General features: G+C 34.3%; 1 protein-coding gene across 2 annotated transcripts in view; it reads right to left on the bottom strand.

Annotated features, from left to right (window-relative positions):
- MYO6 (myosin VI) overlaps positions 1–18,123 on the bottom strand; it is an 80,846-nt gene that overhangs the window by 23,055 nt on the left and 39,668 nt on the right. For both annotated transcript variants that reach the window (XM_085316063.1, XM_085316064.1), the window contains exons 13-24: positions 17,057–17,148; positions 16,444–16,516; positions 13,736–13,863; positions 12,714–12,809; positions 10,698–10,871; positions 6,941–6,979; positions 5,280–5,373; positions 3,634–3,764; positions 3,421–3,498; positions 2,346–2,475; positions 1,455–1,545; positions 439–589 (exon numbers count right to left, since the gene is read on the bottom strand). In XM_085316063.1, the coding sequence (XP_085172189.1) occupies positions 439–589; positions 1,455–1,545; positions 2,346–2,475; positions 3,421–3,498; positions 3,634–3,764; positions 5,280–5,373; positions 6,941–6,979; positions 10,698–10,871; positions 12,714–12,809; positions 13,736–13,863; positions 16,444–16,516; positions 17,057–17,148 (1,277 nt within the window). The remainder of the gene's footprint in view (positions 1–438; positions 590–1,454; positions 1,546–2,345; positions 2,476–3,420; positions 3,499–3,633; positions 3,765–5,279; positions 5,374–6,940; positions 6,980–10,697; positions 10,872–12,713; positions 12,810–13,735; positions 13,864–16,443; positions 16,517–17,056; positions 17,149–18,123) is intronic.

Raw genomic sequence — 18,123 nt, 5'->3', positions numbered from 1 at the left:
CTCACCACTATGTTTGTTGTTTAATGTTTGTAAGTTTCAGTCTTGATTAATTTAAAGTACTCCTAATACACATTACTTTAAGAATAAAGGTAATTCTAATAAAAATATTAACGTAAGTTATTAGTATCACCAGCCTCACAGTGTCATCACATACTGAAACACAGATGAACATGAATGCATCCAATTTCAGGATTCATTTCAGCTACATACACAAATAACTTTGAACATGGTTTAGAAGTGCCCAGTGCCTCTGAAAAATGAAATCTTGACATAAATGTCTATAACAAGACACTTAAATATAAAATCTTTGTCCAGAGTACTTCCTATTAAAAAATAAAGAAAGCAAAAAAAAAAAAAAAGAAAAATGCTGGCCTTTTACTTGAGATTAAGTTTTCAAAGATTTTAGTAATAAGCAGCCATTTCTCGCTTTAATCATACCTTAATTTTGGTCATTGAAGCATCAATAGAACACTCCAGCTCCTTGACCTGCTTGCTTGTCTCTGCCTTCCCTTCCTTAAGRGCACTTACTACTTCATTAAATTTATCAAGTCTCTTTTTCAGTGTACGCACTTTTACCAGACCATCAATGCTGCGAATGGAAGACAATTTATTGTATCTTCAAATTACTTTACAATTATGATTTTACAATGGGGTCATTAGACACCACAGAAAATAATRATAAAACAAGATCTGGGAAAAGAGTCTTATAAAGCTTGTAGCTTCCTAAAGAAGTCCAAAACTGAAAGCCAAATTATAACTTGACAGAGATAGTTTAGGAAGAAAGAAATCACTGAACAGGAATTCAGGAAAAACAACATACAAAAAATCACATCATTAAAGTYGAGCACAGAACAGCATAAACATTTAGGGAAATGATCAGAAACACCAAGGTACAAAATGAAACATCACTATCAAAGGATGTAAAAGACAACATCTTATAAGAACCACAGTAATGAAGAACAGAGTGCTGGGTCTCTATCAARGAACAATAATGCCAGGAGTGCTCAATGGACAGTTTTTTCCATTAGTATTACATACAATCCAATTAAAGCTAATAGAGTTACTTAACTTCAAGATGAAAAAAGAGAGAGAACATAGAATTATTGCTCAGATATGGAAGAAAGGAGACCTACWGAGAAAAGTGAGAATAAGGACAAAAAGTCATAGAGTACATATGGACAGACAYAGATCTGTTATTAAGAATTCTTAGTTATCACTGGAGGATTCTACAAACAAGTTAAAACATCTCTTAGGAAAGGTTCAGATTTAGCTGATTCATCCTTGGGAAAGAGAGGTGGATGGCAACACTGCTCAAAGCCCCTTGCACTCATACATCAATACATCATTCTATGATTTCAGATACATTTAGTTAAGCATACTTAATCTCTTATTTACATTCAGAAGAAACTGTTTTTAAAACAGACCTTTTCTTCAACCAACGAATAATCTCTTACCGGGGTTTGTGCTTCCTCTTGCAAAGCCACATTCGAATAGTCTTTTGTATTTTAATGCAGGCACTAGCTCTATATTTTATCTTGTTTTTCACTGTAATACACAAAAGATTGACTGAGTCTCAATGGTCTAATCACTTTAACAGAATTCCTGTATTTCCTCTATTACTCACATGCTTGATAGCTCAAACCTGCATGTAGATGGTATGTGCTTGAGTGCTAGGTCCATTAAGTCGCAGTACAGAATAGAATTCATAACCATGAGTAAGGCATAAAGGTATCTTTAATGAACTGCCTGACCAGTACAAACCATTCCACACTGCCTCMCTTCTACTCTACACAGTGGGCTGAGCAGGCTGAGCACTTAGAAAGTGCACATTAAAAGTGGCACTCACTTGTCAATCAGTAGTAACTCCTGGAATGGACACATTTGCCCCATGATTCATGTCAGTGCTACTGAATATGCTGTTACTGCCCGGATGCTAACAACCTCTGTGCAGGCAATTCCCCGAAGCTCAACTAAATGACTCAATATTGTCAGTTCAAAGTTGAAATTACTGCTCTTTCCTGCCAATGTCAAGGTGCCTCCCCAAGACCTTTAATCACTAGCTGTTTCTGATGAAGTGTTTACCAGGGCTTCAGGAAGCATCTAAGTAACACAGCTGGTTGGAAGATACAGCCCATCATACCACCACTTCTACAAACCCCCTTCCTTAAGCCCTCCTAATTTACTTAGCACAAACTAYGAGAAATCTCATCAATCCTTAAAGGAACTACTCAGACTTTACCATGTCAGCATCTGTTACATATGACCATAATCATTTCAAGACAATGATAACTGCTTTGCTATACTGCTAGCAAAYATTTTGGTTTATTAAAATATAAAATACATACATTTAATCACYGAGAGAGAACACCACTGAACTTTTTTCCAGCGACTGCAGATAAGCCAGTGATTGACTCGTTTAACTAGCTCTGCTAAATGATCCGGATCTGACTTCATWATCTGATCAAACTCTGCAAACTAAATATAAAAACAGTTTTACAAATGAGGAGAAGAGAAAGTGTTAGACAGTATTTAAGAGCATGTTGAGTAAAATATTTCTAATGTAAAYAGAATACTGAACTGTACATTTCTATTATATCCACTCGATTAATTCAAACAGGAAACTTTAGTTATAACTTTGATAATAACAGAAATAATTGYTTTATTTTTAACTGATGTAAAATGCTTAAGATTTTGAATAATCCAACCATTTATTAATCATTAAAACTAAAAATTTATTGACAAYATTTTAAGGAATGATTTGGTACTCTACTTCCTGAATAATTGCTCAGAAGTTCCATATTTTCAAAATACATCAAATTCTACATTTGGTGAAAAAAATGAAAGCCCTGAAAACACCGCTCAACTTTTAAAATCTTCATATAAGAGTCCAACTAAAGGCAAACTTTTCTGAACATCCTGCATTTCTACTTACGGATAATTATGACAGTAAAGACATTGCTCTGTGCCTATGATGAAGCTTCCTTTGCAGTCACAATAGCTCCCTACTTTTTATTTCTCTGTCCTAGCAACAGTAGTGCTTATGATAAGAGGAAGAGATTTCAGCTATAAATGTATTTTAGCAGAAAGTGTTTATTTTTTTCCTCTGACTTGCTCTTTTTAGTAGTCCTTAACATATTTCTAAGTGACTTGTAGAACATGGGGGAAACTTGTGAAATACAAAGCAACAAATATTGCTTTAGAAACACTGCACTACCAGCAACAAAACTATGAAGACAGTTATGGTTTTTTTTCTCCACAGAAAATGATCAGCTTTACAAAAGGCTTTGAGCAACATTATCTAAGCTGGCCCTACTTTAAGCACAGTGTTGACCAAGTGACCTTCAGAGCTCCCTTCCACTGTCAATTATTGTTTGACTCACATTAATGAACTCCAAATGGAAAAAGAAAGAGACATATTACCTTGCCAGGTCTAAAAAACACCTTGGTTAACCCAAATTTGTAATCATTTTCATTCAATCCTAAGGCTTTAAATAGTGCCTGTAACCAAGAAAGAAGAAAAAAAAAAAGTTTGGTTTATCTTTCTCCTCCAAAAATCATAAAAGATAAAAAAATTATACACGAATATATTTTCTGCCCTCAATGGTATGGCAGAAGAATTAATTTCTAACTTACCTTGCAAAAGAGCCTAGGATCCAATCGAGCCAATTTTTCAGGCAAGTATTTCTTGTACATATTATACAGTTCATGAAATGAAGCTCGTGAAGGGAAACCACCTTGCATTAAGTCCAAAACAGACACCATTCCTATATTCACAGGAACACAAAGGTTGGTACCAGTAAAATGCAAAWAAAGCAATGATTTTTATGATAACTAGTAGTTCATGAAAAAGTCTCACAAACAGTGTTCAGAATCCAATCCATAGAGTTCATCATAGACTAGACCAAGCCTCTACCATTTCTTGATAATGTTCTTGATAATGTTATCACTCACAAAAGCATGTATACATATATAGTATCAATACTTACTTTTTTAACATTATGTATCTTTTTTTTTTACTACATTGAACTTCATTTACTGTTGCTAAAGTAGCACACACAGAAAAGTAAACTCTTAAGATTATTATAAAACATTACAATTGTTATGGTAGAAAATAAAAAAAGTTAATTTCTTACTTTCTCCTCTCTTTGACATTCCAAATGYTATTAACCTGAAGAAATGTACTGCTAATAATGTTAACGGAATTCTAATTGCCAAAAAGTTGCTAAGCATTTGTGATTATTAATGTGACACGATAAATACATGGTGGCTTGCCAAAACACCAGCTGCAAAACCTGGAAAAGTTTCTTGATTTCAAAAAGTGAAAAAATTAAACATAAATTACCAAAAGGACAAGAATACTAAAAGGGAAAAACATAGGAAGGGAGAAAAACAAATATCAAAGTACCTTGGTGAATAAGCACCCTATGAAAAATGACATGACACAATAGGAACAWGCATTCTAACAATCTAGCAAGCCAGTCAAGCTGCTGCTCAGTGGGACAAAAAAGATTGCTAATGTTTGTCCTCTAAAATTAAGCTATAAAATTTGAAAGCACCTAGTATTTCAAGAGTAATTAAAATGTAGCATCACATTACCACTGTAGTACATAAAACAACAGGAAAGACCATGCTTAAGTGCCATTGTTGGAAGCTCAGCTCCAAATCAAACTAATAGTGGCATAAAGTAATTTTGAAAAAGTAAAATGGAACTTGGTTGATTCTGTTATAGAAGGAAATTCAAGAAAAGAGATTTTTTTCAACCCCAGCTAATACTGACTATCTCTAAATGCACAGGTGAGTTTCTAACACTTCAATTGCCACAGGAATTCAAAGGAATTCTGTCGTTCTGGACTAAGTTGCTGCCCTAGCAATGTTGTGGGCACTGAGACATGAGATTCTGCTCCAGATTAAGAAATCTGAATTTAAATACCAATACGTGGCTCCTTACTGTGCACCAGGTGTCTACACTCTCATTAAAATCAATTGAGAAACAGYTGATGGAAATTAAAGAAACTCTGCTTACAAATAAGAGGTTATAGCTGTTCATATGAATGACTTCCTAGGCTGCATTAACTAAGTCGCTTTTGACTAAAATGGGAGGCTCAGGTACTGAGAATCAAAATTAGTAAGTGTTTGAAAGACATAAATGATTTACCTTCCAGAGAGCAACAGTTCAAGTTAGGAAAAATACTGTTTCCATTTCACATATTTCAAAATTAGGTCAATCTACAATGGTCAAAATAATAAATGAGGTGGAAAATACCAAATGCACACATTACCTGAACACTGAAGCTGAGAGAGGATCTGTCCCCCTTCAAAATGATGACTTGTCATCTTTAAATTGGGTTTGATGCAGCGAATAAAGCTAGAACCCTATTGTCAAAAGGGAAAGTTAGCAGAATCTATACATTTTTAGATCTCCTGAAATAAGAGTCACCTAAGAATTACTGAAGAAAAAAAGTGAAATATATTTCTAAAAAGAGAAAAATTGACATTATTTTTCTAATTACACTCCGCTTGCACTGTAACTTTGCCTTAATATAACTTATCTCAATGCTCAAGCTACTAATTGGAACCTCAACTTTTGAGTTTTCACTCAACTCCTTTTCTTACCATTAAAACAATCTAATTATGATGTACCACTCTAGTTTCTACTACACTCATTATCTTCACAGTCATATCAGCTAAATGTCTCAGTCCTCCAGAGAGGGCATCCTTCCAACCTCCTGACATTGGAATCATGCCAATTAAACTTTACTCTTCCTCTAACTCTGACTTTTTCCAGTTTCCTTTGCCTTATGACTTCACATTCTCTTCCTCCGTTTGTTGTTCCAACCTATTCTTCTCTTACCATATGTAGTTATCATACATACTTTCTTTACAATTTTGACCACTGCTTTCTCTGATTTTTTCCCATTCCCTCTTTAAGGGGGACTSTTTTTTAAACACCACCTACTAACTCAATTTTTCCTATAAAAGGCAGCTAATGAAATCCTATCCTACGTATTAAAACAAAATTGGGACCAAGAAAACATAATTCTACTATTGATTTGAATATTTTGAGAGTACTTTGTACCAACCYCTCCCCTTGGAGCCAGAAAGGGCCTGCTAAAGGCAGCTCTGTATTAATGATCCATCTCTATTCACCGGTTAGCTAAACTCAAGAGTGGCCACACTCCTTTTCCTTTGACTGACTCTCAGTTTCACAGTGTTCTGAGGTGAAGGACATTATCTCCCTTTCAAATGTGCTCACAAATACAGTGAGATCTTAATGCTAGCTACATTGCAATACCTGTCCCATTCAGTTGACTTTTTTTTTTTTTTTTGCCAGAGCATAAATTCTGAGAGAAACAAGAAGAATGTACTCTCACAAATGCATCTTCTGAATATATAGGACTAGATGAATAATTGGTAGAATTCCACAAGCTATCAAATCATACTGACTAAATAAGTAAATATTCATTAGGTAGAATCAGGTTCTTTGACCATCTGTGCCAAAAAGGAGTTGAAACATCTTCATTTAAACTACATTATGGAATATGAAAACAGAAGTTATTATTGCCTATCTTAATTTTAAATACAACTCTAAATCTTCTGCAGTTTAGTCATCAATGATAAGCAACGAAAGGAAGAAGTGAAACTAACAGAGAAGGAGATTGTAGCCTGTACAGATTTAAGTAGAATATATTATCTTTTTACTTAAACTGTGTAACTTTTGTTCGACAACAAAATTTTTCCATTTTTTTCTTCAAAAAAAAAATTAATATTCATTAGTTGCACAGCAAGACACTTCAGAAGTGTCACATAACTGCAAATTCTGAAATTATTTTTTATCACTAGATATCTCCTTTAAGCGAAGTTGTTGAGATATCTGATTACAATTTATGTGAGAAGCAATAGAAAGAGAAAATGATGAACTTGCATCTGTATTTATACTTACAGTACTGTGAAGCTTCTCAAGAAGCAAATTTAACTGAGTCTGCAAAAGAAAAGAGGTATTTTAAAAAACTGCATGGAACATCTTACCACAGTAACTAAAAAATCAAACACACACGATAATGAAATAATAGAATTAGCACATGCATGTTTGTTGTTAGTAGATCCAACAGAATTGATAAATCAMATATTCACAAATCTTTAACAGACARAATCATGCAAAAGTGCATGAGTGATCCCAMGGAAACAGCATGTGTTGAATTTAACAGCAATACCATGTGTATGACTGAAATTTGGCTATCAAAAAAGTGCATATCCATTTGGGAAAATAAAGGAAACAATGTCCATATAAAAAAAAGTTCTAAAGGAAATGAGACTGACCAGCAATGATACAAAAAATACATTAAGATTTTGAAACCCCAAATTTAACCTGTAACAAATGTATACCTGTATTCACATAYATATTAGATATACTCAGTTTCCTTTAGAGATCACTTTAAACTTTGATTTTTTGTTGTTGAAGCTGTGTTGCACTGTTGGCTTGAAAGTCTGTGTCAAAATTTTAGTAGATGAATCTGTATTATGATTTTTTTTTAACTGCAAACTCTCCTTTGATGAGAAATTCAACAGACTATAGTCTTTATTCTATATTACATTTACTCAGGCTGGATTTAAACAAATTGTGATGACAGAAGACCTTATGATTGTTTGGGAAAAGGGTGTAAGATCAAAAGAGACTTAAGGCTATRGGGGGGAAGAGAGTTAGTTGCTCCTGAATGTGTACTGGGAAGGACTTAAACATTCCAGAACCATATCAAAAATAAAAGTTATACTTATACTTTACAGATATGCCTTTTGTGCCATACAGATTACTGTCAYAGCATTCTTTCTAGTTTACTCACAAAATCAAGTATGTAGATGTAAGACAGAAATCTAAACATACTAATTTTCTGTATCAGAACCAAATCAAAAGGATCTCATTTTTGACTGTTTTTTTTCTGACTATATCTTTCAATTACCTTGAAACCCATAAGCTAGATTTGCACCAGCAGATATGCTTCACCTAGAGCTGCCAGTCTTCCTTCCAGTGGATGAAAATGTGTTTTTTACTTTTCATGTATATGGTTAGAAAGAAGGAGGGAGTGCCACAAGAGCTATGATAAACACTGATAACCTCCTGCTCAGTTCTCACTGACAAATACTTTTGTATCTACTTTGCATATAATCTTCATGTTTCCTTAAATTTGTGATGCTTCATTTTGGAAATGACTGCCTAATTTCCAGGATCAAAATACAGTTCTAGCTAGAGTAAAAATACTCTTCCTTATAACCCCTGGATGCTCCCAATTTGACAAGAAATAAGCCAGAGTCATTAATTACTTTCAATAATGAAATGATCATATGAGTAAGGCATATTGCTAAAACTACTGCTGCTCTGAATTATTGCAATTTAATTCATCATTACCATATTAAGGTAAAATTATCCCACAAATTCTTAAGTAGATGTGRTAAATTAATTCATCATTTCCTCAATTGGTTTATGTGAATTAATTTTAATTAGTTATAAAGGAAAGGATGTTGTTAAGGATTTTKTAAAGAGAAGTATCTGCAATACCATCTAATACCCGATGTAATTAGAAGAATTCAGGACTGACTTATACACTAATACATTAAGAATTATTATTCTTAAAGAGATGAAACTTCTACACAGATAAAAGAACATATTTTGATGCCATTTGAAGYGAAATTTTCAAGGCTATTAGTGTTCATCAGTAGTACGTTCTTTGTCTGGGAAGGTAGCACTAAATGAATTRTTGGAAGTAACACATACATTCAAAATGCTGTGAAAGTTGAAAACATTTAAAGAATTATAGATTGGTGGGCCAGATCCAAAAAGGACTTTAGTCATGTTCTAGGTGCAGAGGCGAACACTAAAATCTAAAACATAATTCACAAAGTCTCCCACTCAGCTGCTGCTTAAACACTTTCTTTTTTACTTCAACCTCCTTTGGGCAACCATAACCATTCATCTATCCATAGCTACCTGATGTGGGGTGCTACATCCAAAAGGAATTGAGAACCCAGATGGAACAAAGTGCAAATCATCTCACAGGACCTGCAGTTCGCTTGCATTTTGAAAATGTAGTCATAAAAACAATGGGAAATATCCCAGCTTCCCTTACAACAGACATATCATGGTTGCAGGTCTTGTTTAGGAGGTAGGATACCTGTATGCAATTCTATTTTCAGTCTGCCTTTTGCTCATGCATTTTGTATTAAACTAATGGCTCCAGAATAATTCTACAAACACTGAATAATAGGAGGAGAGGAAATAACCCTGAAAGTAAAATTCAGAGAAAAGGTTGTCCAGGGGTTGCCCAGGTTGACCAAAACTACTACATTACAACTCTGTTAGACTCTTCCTAGCCCCATCAAAGTTATCAAAGGCTTTTTTTTTTTTTTTTTTTTTTTGCGCTACACAACAGCTCGGCTCCAGAAGGGAATGAGGAAGATCACCTCTGACAGATTAGCCAATAACTTGTTGCTAAGGGAAATATCCTGGAGATAGAACACTGAACAGGGTATAGAACTGAAGCAGCATACAGCTGCTAYACGCAAAGCAAGTGTCGGTACCACACCCTCCCTTTTCTTCCTGCCTCTGCCTTTTTAGAGATAGCAACTAAACCACCAGATATGATCCTGAAAGAAGAAATCTCTCTCGCATTCCTGATTCAGACATGTAACCTTGAGTTGGAGCAGGAATGGAGRAACAGTCTGTTGCTATTACCCACTTTGCCTATGTTTTTTGGGGGTTGTCCTGCTTTCCCCATGGACTGCAAAAGTTGTCTAGGTAYGTGATTTGGTTTTTTAGGTGCCTTAGCTAAGGTAGCAAACCAAAAATGTTGCAGCACCTGATTTGAAGGCATCTAAATCCTTCATTGGATCTGGCCCAGATGTGTTGAGAAGAACTCTTGCCGAAATTGCAGCAACTCTATCAACAGTAAGTCCATGAGATTGAAAAATTTACCTGCAGCCCATGGTTGTGCCTGCTTTTCCTCTCACAATTCCCCTATAGTTCTTTTCTAGCCATCCTGAGCTGGAATAGTCCAGCTAAAATAAAATTGCTGAATGAGAAAAGGATGCAGAAAACATTTGGAGAAGACAAGGTTTGAAGGTCAGCTTTACAATAAGCAGAAGAAAGGAGAAAATGAGAAGTGTGAGATTCAGGTATTGAGAAAGGAACTGTTCAGCACAATGAGCATACTTCTGTGAAAGCAATTACTATCTCAACAATATTTTAAAATATGAAGTACTGTGGTTAGGTTAGCCATTAAATTTTGAGAATGGTAAAATGTAGCCCAACTGGTGCATCTCCTACAGCACACAACTAAGACAGGATGGAAGAACATCTTTGGTCATATACAAAATCCCTCAGTGGCCACAGATGCCAGATTTAGATCAAGAGTTTAGATCTTCAGARTAAAGATTTCCTTGTGTCCTTGCCAAATTACAATTTCTGAATTACTGCATAATCTCTACAAGGACTTTTTTCAACTGTCTTTTTGACAGGAATAGCTAGCATTTAACTTGACTACACTGCTTTCTTACACTTCAATAGAAAAAATGTGTATTTAACAGAATTTTCTTTATATAAATGTCAAGTTACCACCAGTTCTCCCATCCTAAGGTTCTACTTATTTCAGATAACTTAGGAGTGGCATATTTTAGAAGAAAATAGATTCTTTGCTCTACTGTGTTACCTTGAATTTGTTTCCCACGCTGATGAAACTAAGTTTCCCTGCTTTTTGTTTGAGATCCTTGTTGTTGTTAGTGTTAGATTCAAATAGCTGTCGAACAAACTTGTCCTTTGACTCGCATATKAGAGATTCAAGGGACATGTGCAAAGCATCATTATTTTTCTCCACAAATTGCATCTGAAAAGACAACCCAAGAAATAATCGCACATTTGTTTCATGATGCTAAATAGTTATGTCTTAAAGAAAATTGAAAGAAAAACAAAATTATATGCTTTATTCAAAATTAGCTACAATTGTGGAGTAAGTATTTGTACATTATGGCAAGTGACTTTTCAACAGGACATGCAAAACACAAATGACAACAAAAAGAAAAGAYATTCTTAAATTTGAAGGATGTTGATGGAATCATGAAATCCAGGGCAAGGTCTAGTGCCTTTTAAAAAATCAGTTATGCTTTTGATGCACAATGATTAYACTCCTCATCTCCACTTCCACCTCTCAATATCTCATCACTAGGGAGTTCTGGGAAGCTTAATTCTTCATCACTTGTAAAAATCACTTAAGATTTGCTACAAGATTTGCAAACAAGAACTAGCCTACACACTTTTAATTTGCCAAAATTCTAGATGTAGCAGTTAAATAAAAAAATGAACAATTATTTTAGCAGTGCTGTTATATTTTGACTGCTTAAGGACAGCTGGTATAAAAAAAAGATATTATCCCCTTCCTACAAACTTTACCTCTCTGGTTTATTTATATCAGCTAACTTTTTAAAAGTCAGCAGCAGAGCATTAAACTGAACTTCAGAGATCAAAAACCTATATCCAATTTCACACAATAAAATTCTTAATAGTTTTTGGTGCAACTTTGTGATCTGGACATCTATGAACATTTATGAAATTAATTTGAACAAAAAAAAAAATACAAATTTGCCAAGACATTCCATAAAAAGCTTCAGTGCTGATGGAAATGAAAGAAAAAAAAAGGCCTCCAAAATTCGCTTGGACTGTGAGAACACAAGATTGGAATATGAATGCAGCCACCTGAGTGTTGTCACCACAAAGCAGATCGTGAGAACTGTCATGACAACAAATGCAGTGACAGAGAAGAAGAAATAAAGAACTGCCAGGTTAAAAGGCAGTTGTGGGGCAGAAGTTGTTTAGCCTAAGCTAAATCCATCCCACTGAGTGGCAGGATAAATTAACTGAAGCATATTAGTATAGCTTCTGGATCAACACTGCCTCATACCTGATCAGCTCTGAGAACAGAGCTTGCGTGCACATATCTGACTCGTATTTGTGAAAATACCCTAAGGTATTGCTGAGGTATCACGATGAGGTACACAGTTTCACATTGAGCATTTAGAACAATTCTTCTAATGCTTTTTCTAATWGTATTTATTATTTTGATATTGATTCACATTATCTCAGAAAAATCACTAGGCAACATATAGACATATGTTTTCACATGAAAATGTATGTTTTCATACGATGAACAGTCATATAAAAGTGTAAGAATCCAGAACATATTTCACGGTGACAATTTCAGGTATTTCATATCCTTACATGAATAATTCTGTTATGAAGAGTAAATGTGATTTTTAACATAAAAATAAATAGTTGAGGAGAATATGCTTCTGAAAAGTTTCTATTAAGTCTAACAATACATTTACAYGGTTCACTCCTCCCCCCAAGATACAAACTTCTGTTGACACAAGATTTTGCAGCAGAGTATGAAATCAAGATATATATATTGATACCATTATCTAAACATAATTTATAACAAGCACTTGTATAAAATATCTCAACAAAATAGTCTGTAATTTGAGAAAAGAAACTGTCAGTTCTGTCATGAATCACAGAATTTAGATTCCAAGCTAAAATGCAAATCATCTTTTGAATTTCTCTTCTAATGAAAAAATACTTTACTTGTAGCCTCTATACTCAAAAAAATAAGATAAAGTATAGTAAGATTAGTTGATTAGATTTTGTTGKTGGTGGTGTGTTTAAGTAAAGTTACCGTCTCATAGCATACTGCTCCTGCGAAATGCCGGATAATAAAGCCTTCATCATCTCTGATATTTCTGTGAACAGCCAATTTMGACTTTCTTGGAATCTGTAATTAAAAGTAAAATTAAAAAGAAGAATTACATTGAATAGTGATGAGAATTTACTGTTAGGACAACACTAGGTGTTAAAAATGACACTTCCTGCTATGTTTAAAAGCAAGAAAAAAAAAAGGCTATTTTCATTCCCATTCATACCATTAGGTACTTCAAATCTAAATAAGCCTCAAATTCAAAATAAAACTCACCAATACTGCTCAGACCAGCTGGTCATCCCTCCYCCTACTTAATCAATAATTTCTATTCCATTCATTCCCTAGCTGAACACAGGCTAATGTGTAAGGCTGTCATAGGATTTGGGAACAGAAGTTTAAAATATGAGTTTGAATGGTATCTTTACCATTTATCTTCAAAAGGCAATCACCTAGCTGATCATACATATGCTTAGAAGAATGTTTCATTGCACAGGAATCTAGCTAAAYAGCTTAAGTGGAAATTTATGAAAGGTAAAAGTAGAGAACAACTGTGTGTTAAAGAACTRACAACAAAGAAGTTTTCCAGGTGCATTCCTCACTTTCATCTGAAGTGCTAGCTAGACACTTCATGTCAGTTAGATATTCTCCAAAGCAAGCAGTACTGGAAAGGARTAACAGAATAGTTCATTTGATATAAAATAATCTAAATTGTGTTTTTATTTTCTTTATGCATTACATCCTAATAAACATCAAGTACAGATGAAGACAGATGACATCAGTTTCAGCAGGATATTAGAATACCTACAAGACTTAACGAGCCTTTAGTGAACCTTTCAACAAACTTTATGTCTAAACCTGTCCCTGACAAAAGAATATGAACTGTGGAAACTGATGTATTTGGGATATCTTGGAAAAGGTTTTCATTAAATTGAAGTGTTACTATCAAATGTTCCGAGAATTCATTTTTATTAGAACAACACAGATAGCATAAATAAACTTACAGAGAGTCTGAAATGGTCCTTATGTTTTTGGTGCACAGTTGAAGTAAAATGCTGGTCACTTGGTTGGGGAAGACGATTTTCTTCATCCAAAATATCCAGCACACCTATTAATTTTGCTTCAATCAAATCTATTTGTAAAAACAAAACAGAACAACCATGTTTACAAAAATTCGATTACTAATCACATATTAGATCACGAACATCACAAGTTTAAAATGCTACTGAACTGTTTCTCTATAATTGTAACCAGGTGAAGCTGTTAGCATAGAAAACAAAGTCACTGTAAGCTGGTTTTACTTATTGGAATTGTTAATTTAATCAATATTCTATACACGTTATCAAAAGTTCCAACTTTAACATAAGCAACACAATACTGAACTTTTTGAGTCCTTTCATGGCCATTTAGTCATCTAACTCCCAAAAGGTRCCTAAAGCTTTTTGTGGTATGGCACAGGTCTTTATGGGATAATGGCTTAGACTGATTTAAAAAAAAAAAAAAAAAAAAATTTCACCCATGTTTTGCCACTTGTTGAATCTAAAAGCACACAAAGGCTCATACTTTATTTCACAGCAGGAAYCAAGTTAAAAAACAAAAGGTATTTTATTTTAAGAAAGACAAATGAGATCTGATCATTCTGTGGTAATTTTATAACTTTTTACAAATGTATTTTTTGACTCTTTATGTACAAATACAAAAGCGAAAGCTGACACATAAATTTATGCTCCGGAAATTATCAGACACGTAAGCATTTTGCAACTGCCATACTACCTAGGAACTTGTTCCTCTAAGAGGAATTTTTACTACCTATTTTTAATGTAGAAAGGAAAAAATGACTAATATTTGTACTGCAGCAGCATCAATAAGCTTACATGATAGATCTTACAGTATGAGGCTATAAAACACAAGACWATGCTGATCCAAACAATTTATGCTTATAAAACCAGAGTAATTCCTTTTGTTGATATATTTTATGCATATATAATGTATACTGAATATTACAATTAATAAAATAAATATAAAATGAATTCAGCTTCAGAGATGATTTCTATTTCATCAGAACATGTTAATTAATATCTTTAAAATTTAAAAAATTGTTCATGTCAACATAATACTCTTCTCTTGTGACAGTTAACACTTCTATGTTCACTGCTATTACTGGTCTGGCGCGACACCTTAAATAAAAAAATTAATTAAAAAAAAGTCAGTAGAAAACATTTTCATTTCTCACTCACTGCAAGAGGCAGTGGAAAATCCTTTTTTTCCTAACTATGAAAAAAGAAAATTAAGGTACAAGTGGTGTGGTGAAGTTAGGCAGGAATCTTACTAGCTTATCTAAGAATAAGCTATATTACGTAGAAATAGGTAAAATCTGTAGTGCAGTGTTAYATGTTGGCTGGAATAGCAAAAGGAGTCATGACTGGATGACAGAGCATCTCTGCTACAATTATTCTTAGGTCAACTGCCCAAAACACTTCTGTGGGTAGTGGATGACTATGGTAACAATTTCAACAACCTGAAAGAGAAGGCAAAAAATGAACTATGRTTCATTTTCCCCCTTAGAGTCAGAAAGACCTATTTTTTCAGACATCAGTGAAAACGCTTTTGACTCTCAGATATGTTTAAAAACAAACATGTATGAGGGGGAAAAAGGGTCGGGTTTTTTGTTATTCTTTAAAAAAAAAAAAACGGGAACATGACAGTCTTCAAGCTATAACAATATTTTGGGGAAGAGGTTCATACAGCTATTATCAAACTACCAGATGGGAGATGGTTTGCATTCATAAAAGTAACGTATCAACTGTTGCTATGCTTTTGTTCCCTCTTCCAAACATCTTCCTGTTGTTTTTTCGCAAGATGGCCAATAGGTTTGCTCGACACKTCATCTTTGGTTAACTCAGAGGTAGTGACTGCACAGACTTAACTCCTAAGCAGAGCTAAGAAACTTASAAGAACTTGACATTTTGAAACAGATGTTGAACTCAGTCACTGTGAATCCTCTGCTTGGGATTACACTAGCTACTATGGGCAAACTGCTGTAGATGTGAAAGCACAATCACTTCTGTTCACAATATAGCAACTAAAGAACAGAAGCTGAGAGTAGAAAAAAAATCGTAAACCTTTGATACACCAATCCATGCAAACCTGAAGTCAACAGTAATATCTGCAACCTTTCATCTATACTTTTTTTTTCTCCTTTACTGATTGTCTCAAAGTGTGTGGGGAATGGGATTGTAATTCATTGTATCTTTTTTCACATGAGACATCCTTAAGCTCTTCTTTGCTTTTAATCATTTCACATAACAAAAAAAATTACTTTTTAATCCTATTTTTTGTTTCGATTAGTCTCCTTGGAAAATCCAAAAGCAATTCACAAGTCCCAACTGCAGTTATTACACACTGYAGGACAACATAGCTCCATTACCAACTGAAACTGTAATGTTATGAATTTATACACACACACACACACAAAGCTGTAATATTCAGAATTTTGCTTTGGGATCAATCAAGATCCCAATGCTGCAACTGCAAGAAGAAACAGCCTCAAACAAACATATACACAATGGTAAGGCCTAAGGAAGAACTCACAAGGCTGCAATGGTCATTAGAAGCATAAAATTGCTAGTGTTACCTATATTTTGCCTACTCTACTCTAAGCTTTGCACTCCCTGGTATTAACAAACAGTTTGACATTTCAAGAAGTACATACCTATACAGTCCTGATTATCTACATAATGCACTTCATTAACCCCCAAGCCTTCTTTTTGGTAAAGTTCTTGTTCCTGAACAAAAAAGAATAAYAATTATGAAACAAAAAATACCACACACTGTAGATCTTTTCATCTACAGATTTTTTTTAATATGAAGACATTATTGTTACATAMAGCATAAATAAATTTGTATTTTAAAATTGTCTGGCACATCTTATTATATTACAGCTTCACCTCCTCAATTATATGCTCAATAAAAACACATACGTAGACGTCCATATCAGGTTTTCAATGCCTGATGTTAATGAAACATATCTGGAGTAGGACTTCTCGTCTGAATATTTTATTTTTTTAAAAAAAGGTGAGAGAGAGAGAGATCGTGTGTGCATGTATGTACAYGTGTGTGTGCGCATGCACATGCAAGAGAGTTTTGGTTTTCAAAAAGTCATACTCTTTTCTAGCATAATCTGATCTCACAGAGCAAAAAGATACAATTTGTCAACTGAAATTTCTAACCTGARAAGAAAGAACAATCTTGCAGAAAATGCTATTTTACTAAAAAACAGACAAGAAAAAAACAGAAATACCCTGATATAACAAAACATAACATACCTCTTTCAGAATCCTTTCATTAAAAAACTGCTGCAATTTTTCATTACAGTAGTTGATACAGAATTGTTCATAACTGTTGTGTTCAAAGTATTCTGAAAAAYGGAAGTTAAAACTTCTGTGATAAACCAGTGTTCCAAGAGTTCATATTACACAGTAAGTGACAAAAGCTTTAGAGTGTAAATATTTAAAGATGCATTGATTTTCATTCAATAAATAAAATCTTCTACAAATTTTCAAGTTGCATGTAAGACAGAGGTAAAAATGTTGAGGTAGATCACATTTCTAACACAGTAACAGTTACATCTGCTGGCAAACCTAACCAAGATGCTACCATAAAATGACACTGCATCAATACACAGTCATGCATGCACGTTATCACAGGCTGGCACTTGACATCATAGCCTTGAGGAMCCCAAAATCAAAGGTCTTCAACTGCCTTCCTTAGCACACCAGAAAACATGCCTTTCTCTGAATCTTAATGAGCCTAAGAGTCCATAAGCTTTATGGGTACCATCAATGCCACCACTTCCAGGAAGCAACCAGGAACCCAYTGTCCTGCTCTCTTACAGAAACAATCCCCAGGGAACAGTATCTTAATTCAAAGATTTCTTTTTGCTTGTCAATCAGTATGAAGAGATCTTCTCAGGACTGAATGAAAACACAGTATGCACATTCAACATCTTTCCTAATTTTAGTAGGTAGCCACAGTAAGACYCTATGCATGGAAAGCAGGCATAAGCACATTAGCCCTGCTTTTTACCAGCACATTGAGAAACAGATTCCTTACAGTACTGAGTAACAGCTGCTACAGTTAAAATGAGTAGCAAAGTTCTAGTGCTTCAAAGCAGTACAGGAATGACCACAGGAGAAAAAGTAGTGTCTGCCCACACACTGCAGGAATCAGAAATCTTACAAAGATGTCTATTTTCACACTAACACTTCTGACATTAGGCCAGCAGCAAAAGCTCCAGACCTCCTTTGCATTCTTGTGTCTCAGGAAAATGAGGCACTGTCTGCTTTCTGGATATCCTCTTCAGTACATATATCCCATCTCATGCATCACCACC

This window comes from Rhea americana, unplaced genomic scaffold, assembly GCF_003343005.1.
Source record: "Rhea americana isolate MKP2758 unplaced genomic scaffold, rheAme1 scaffold_45, whole genome shotgun sequence".
Lineage (NCBI taxonomy): Eukaryota > Metazoa > Chordata > Aves > Rheiformes > Rheidae > Rhea > Rhea americana.
Note: the sequence above shows the minus strand (reverse complement) of the source record. Positions and strands in the feature narration are given on the sequence as shown.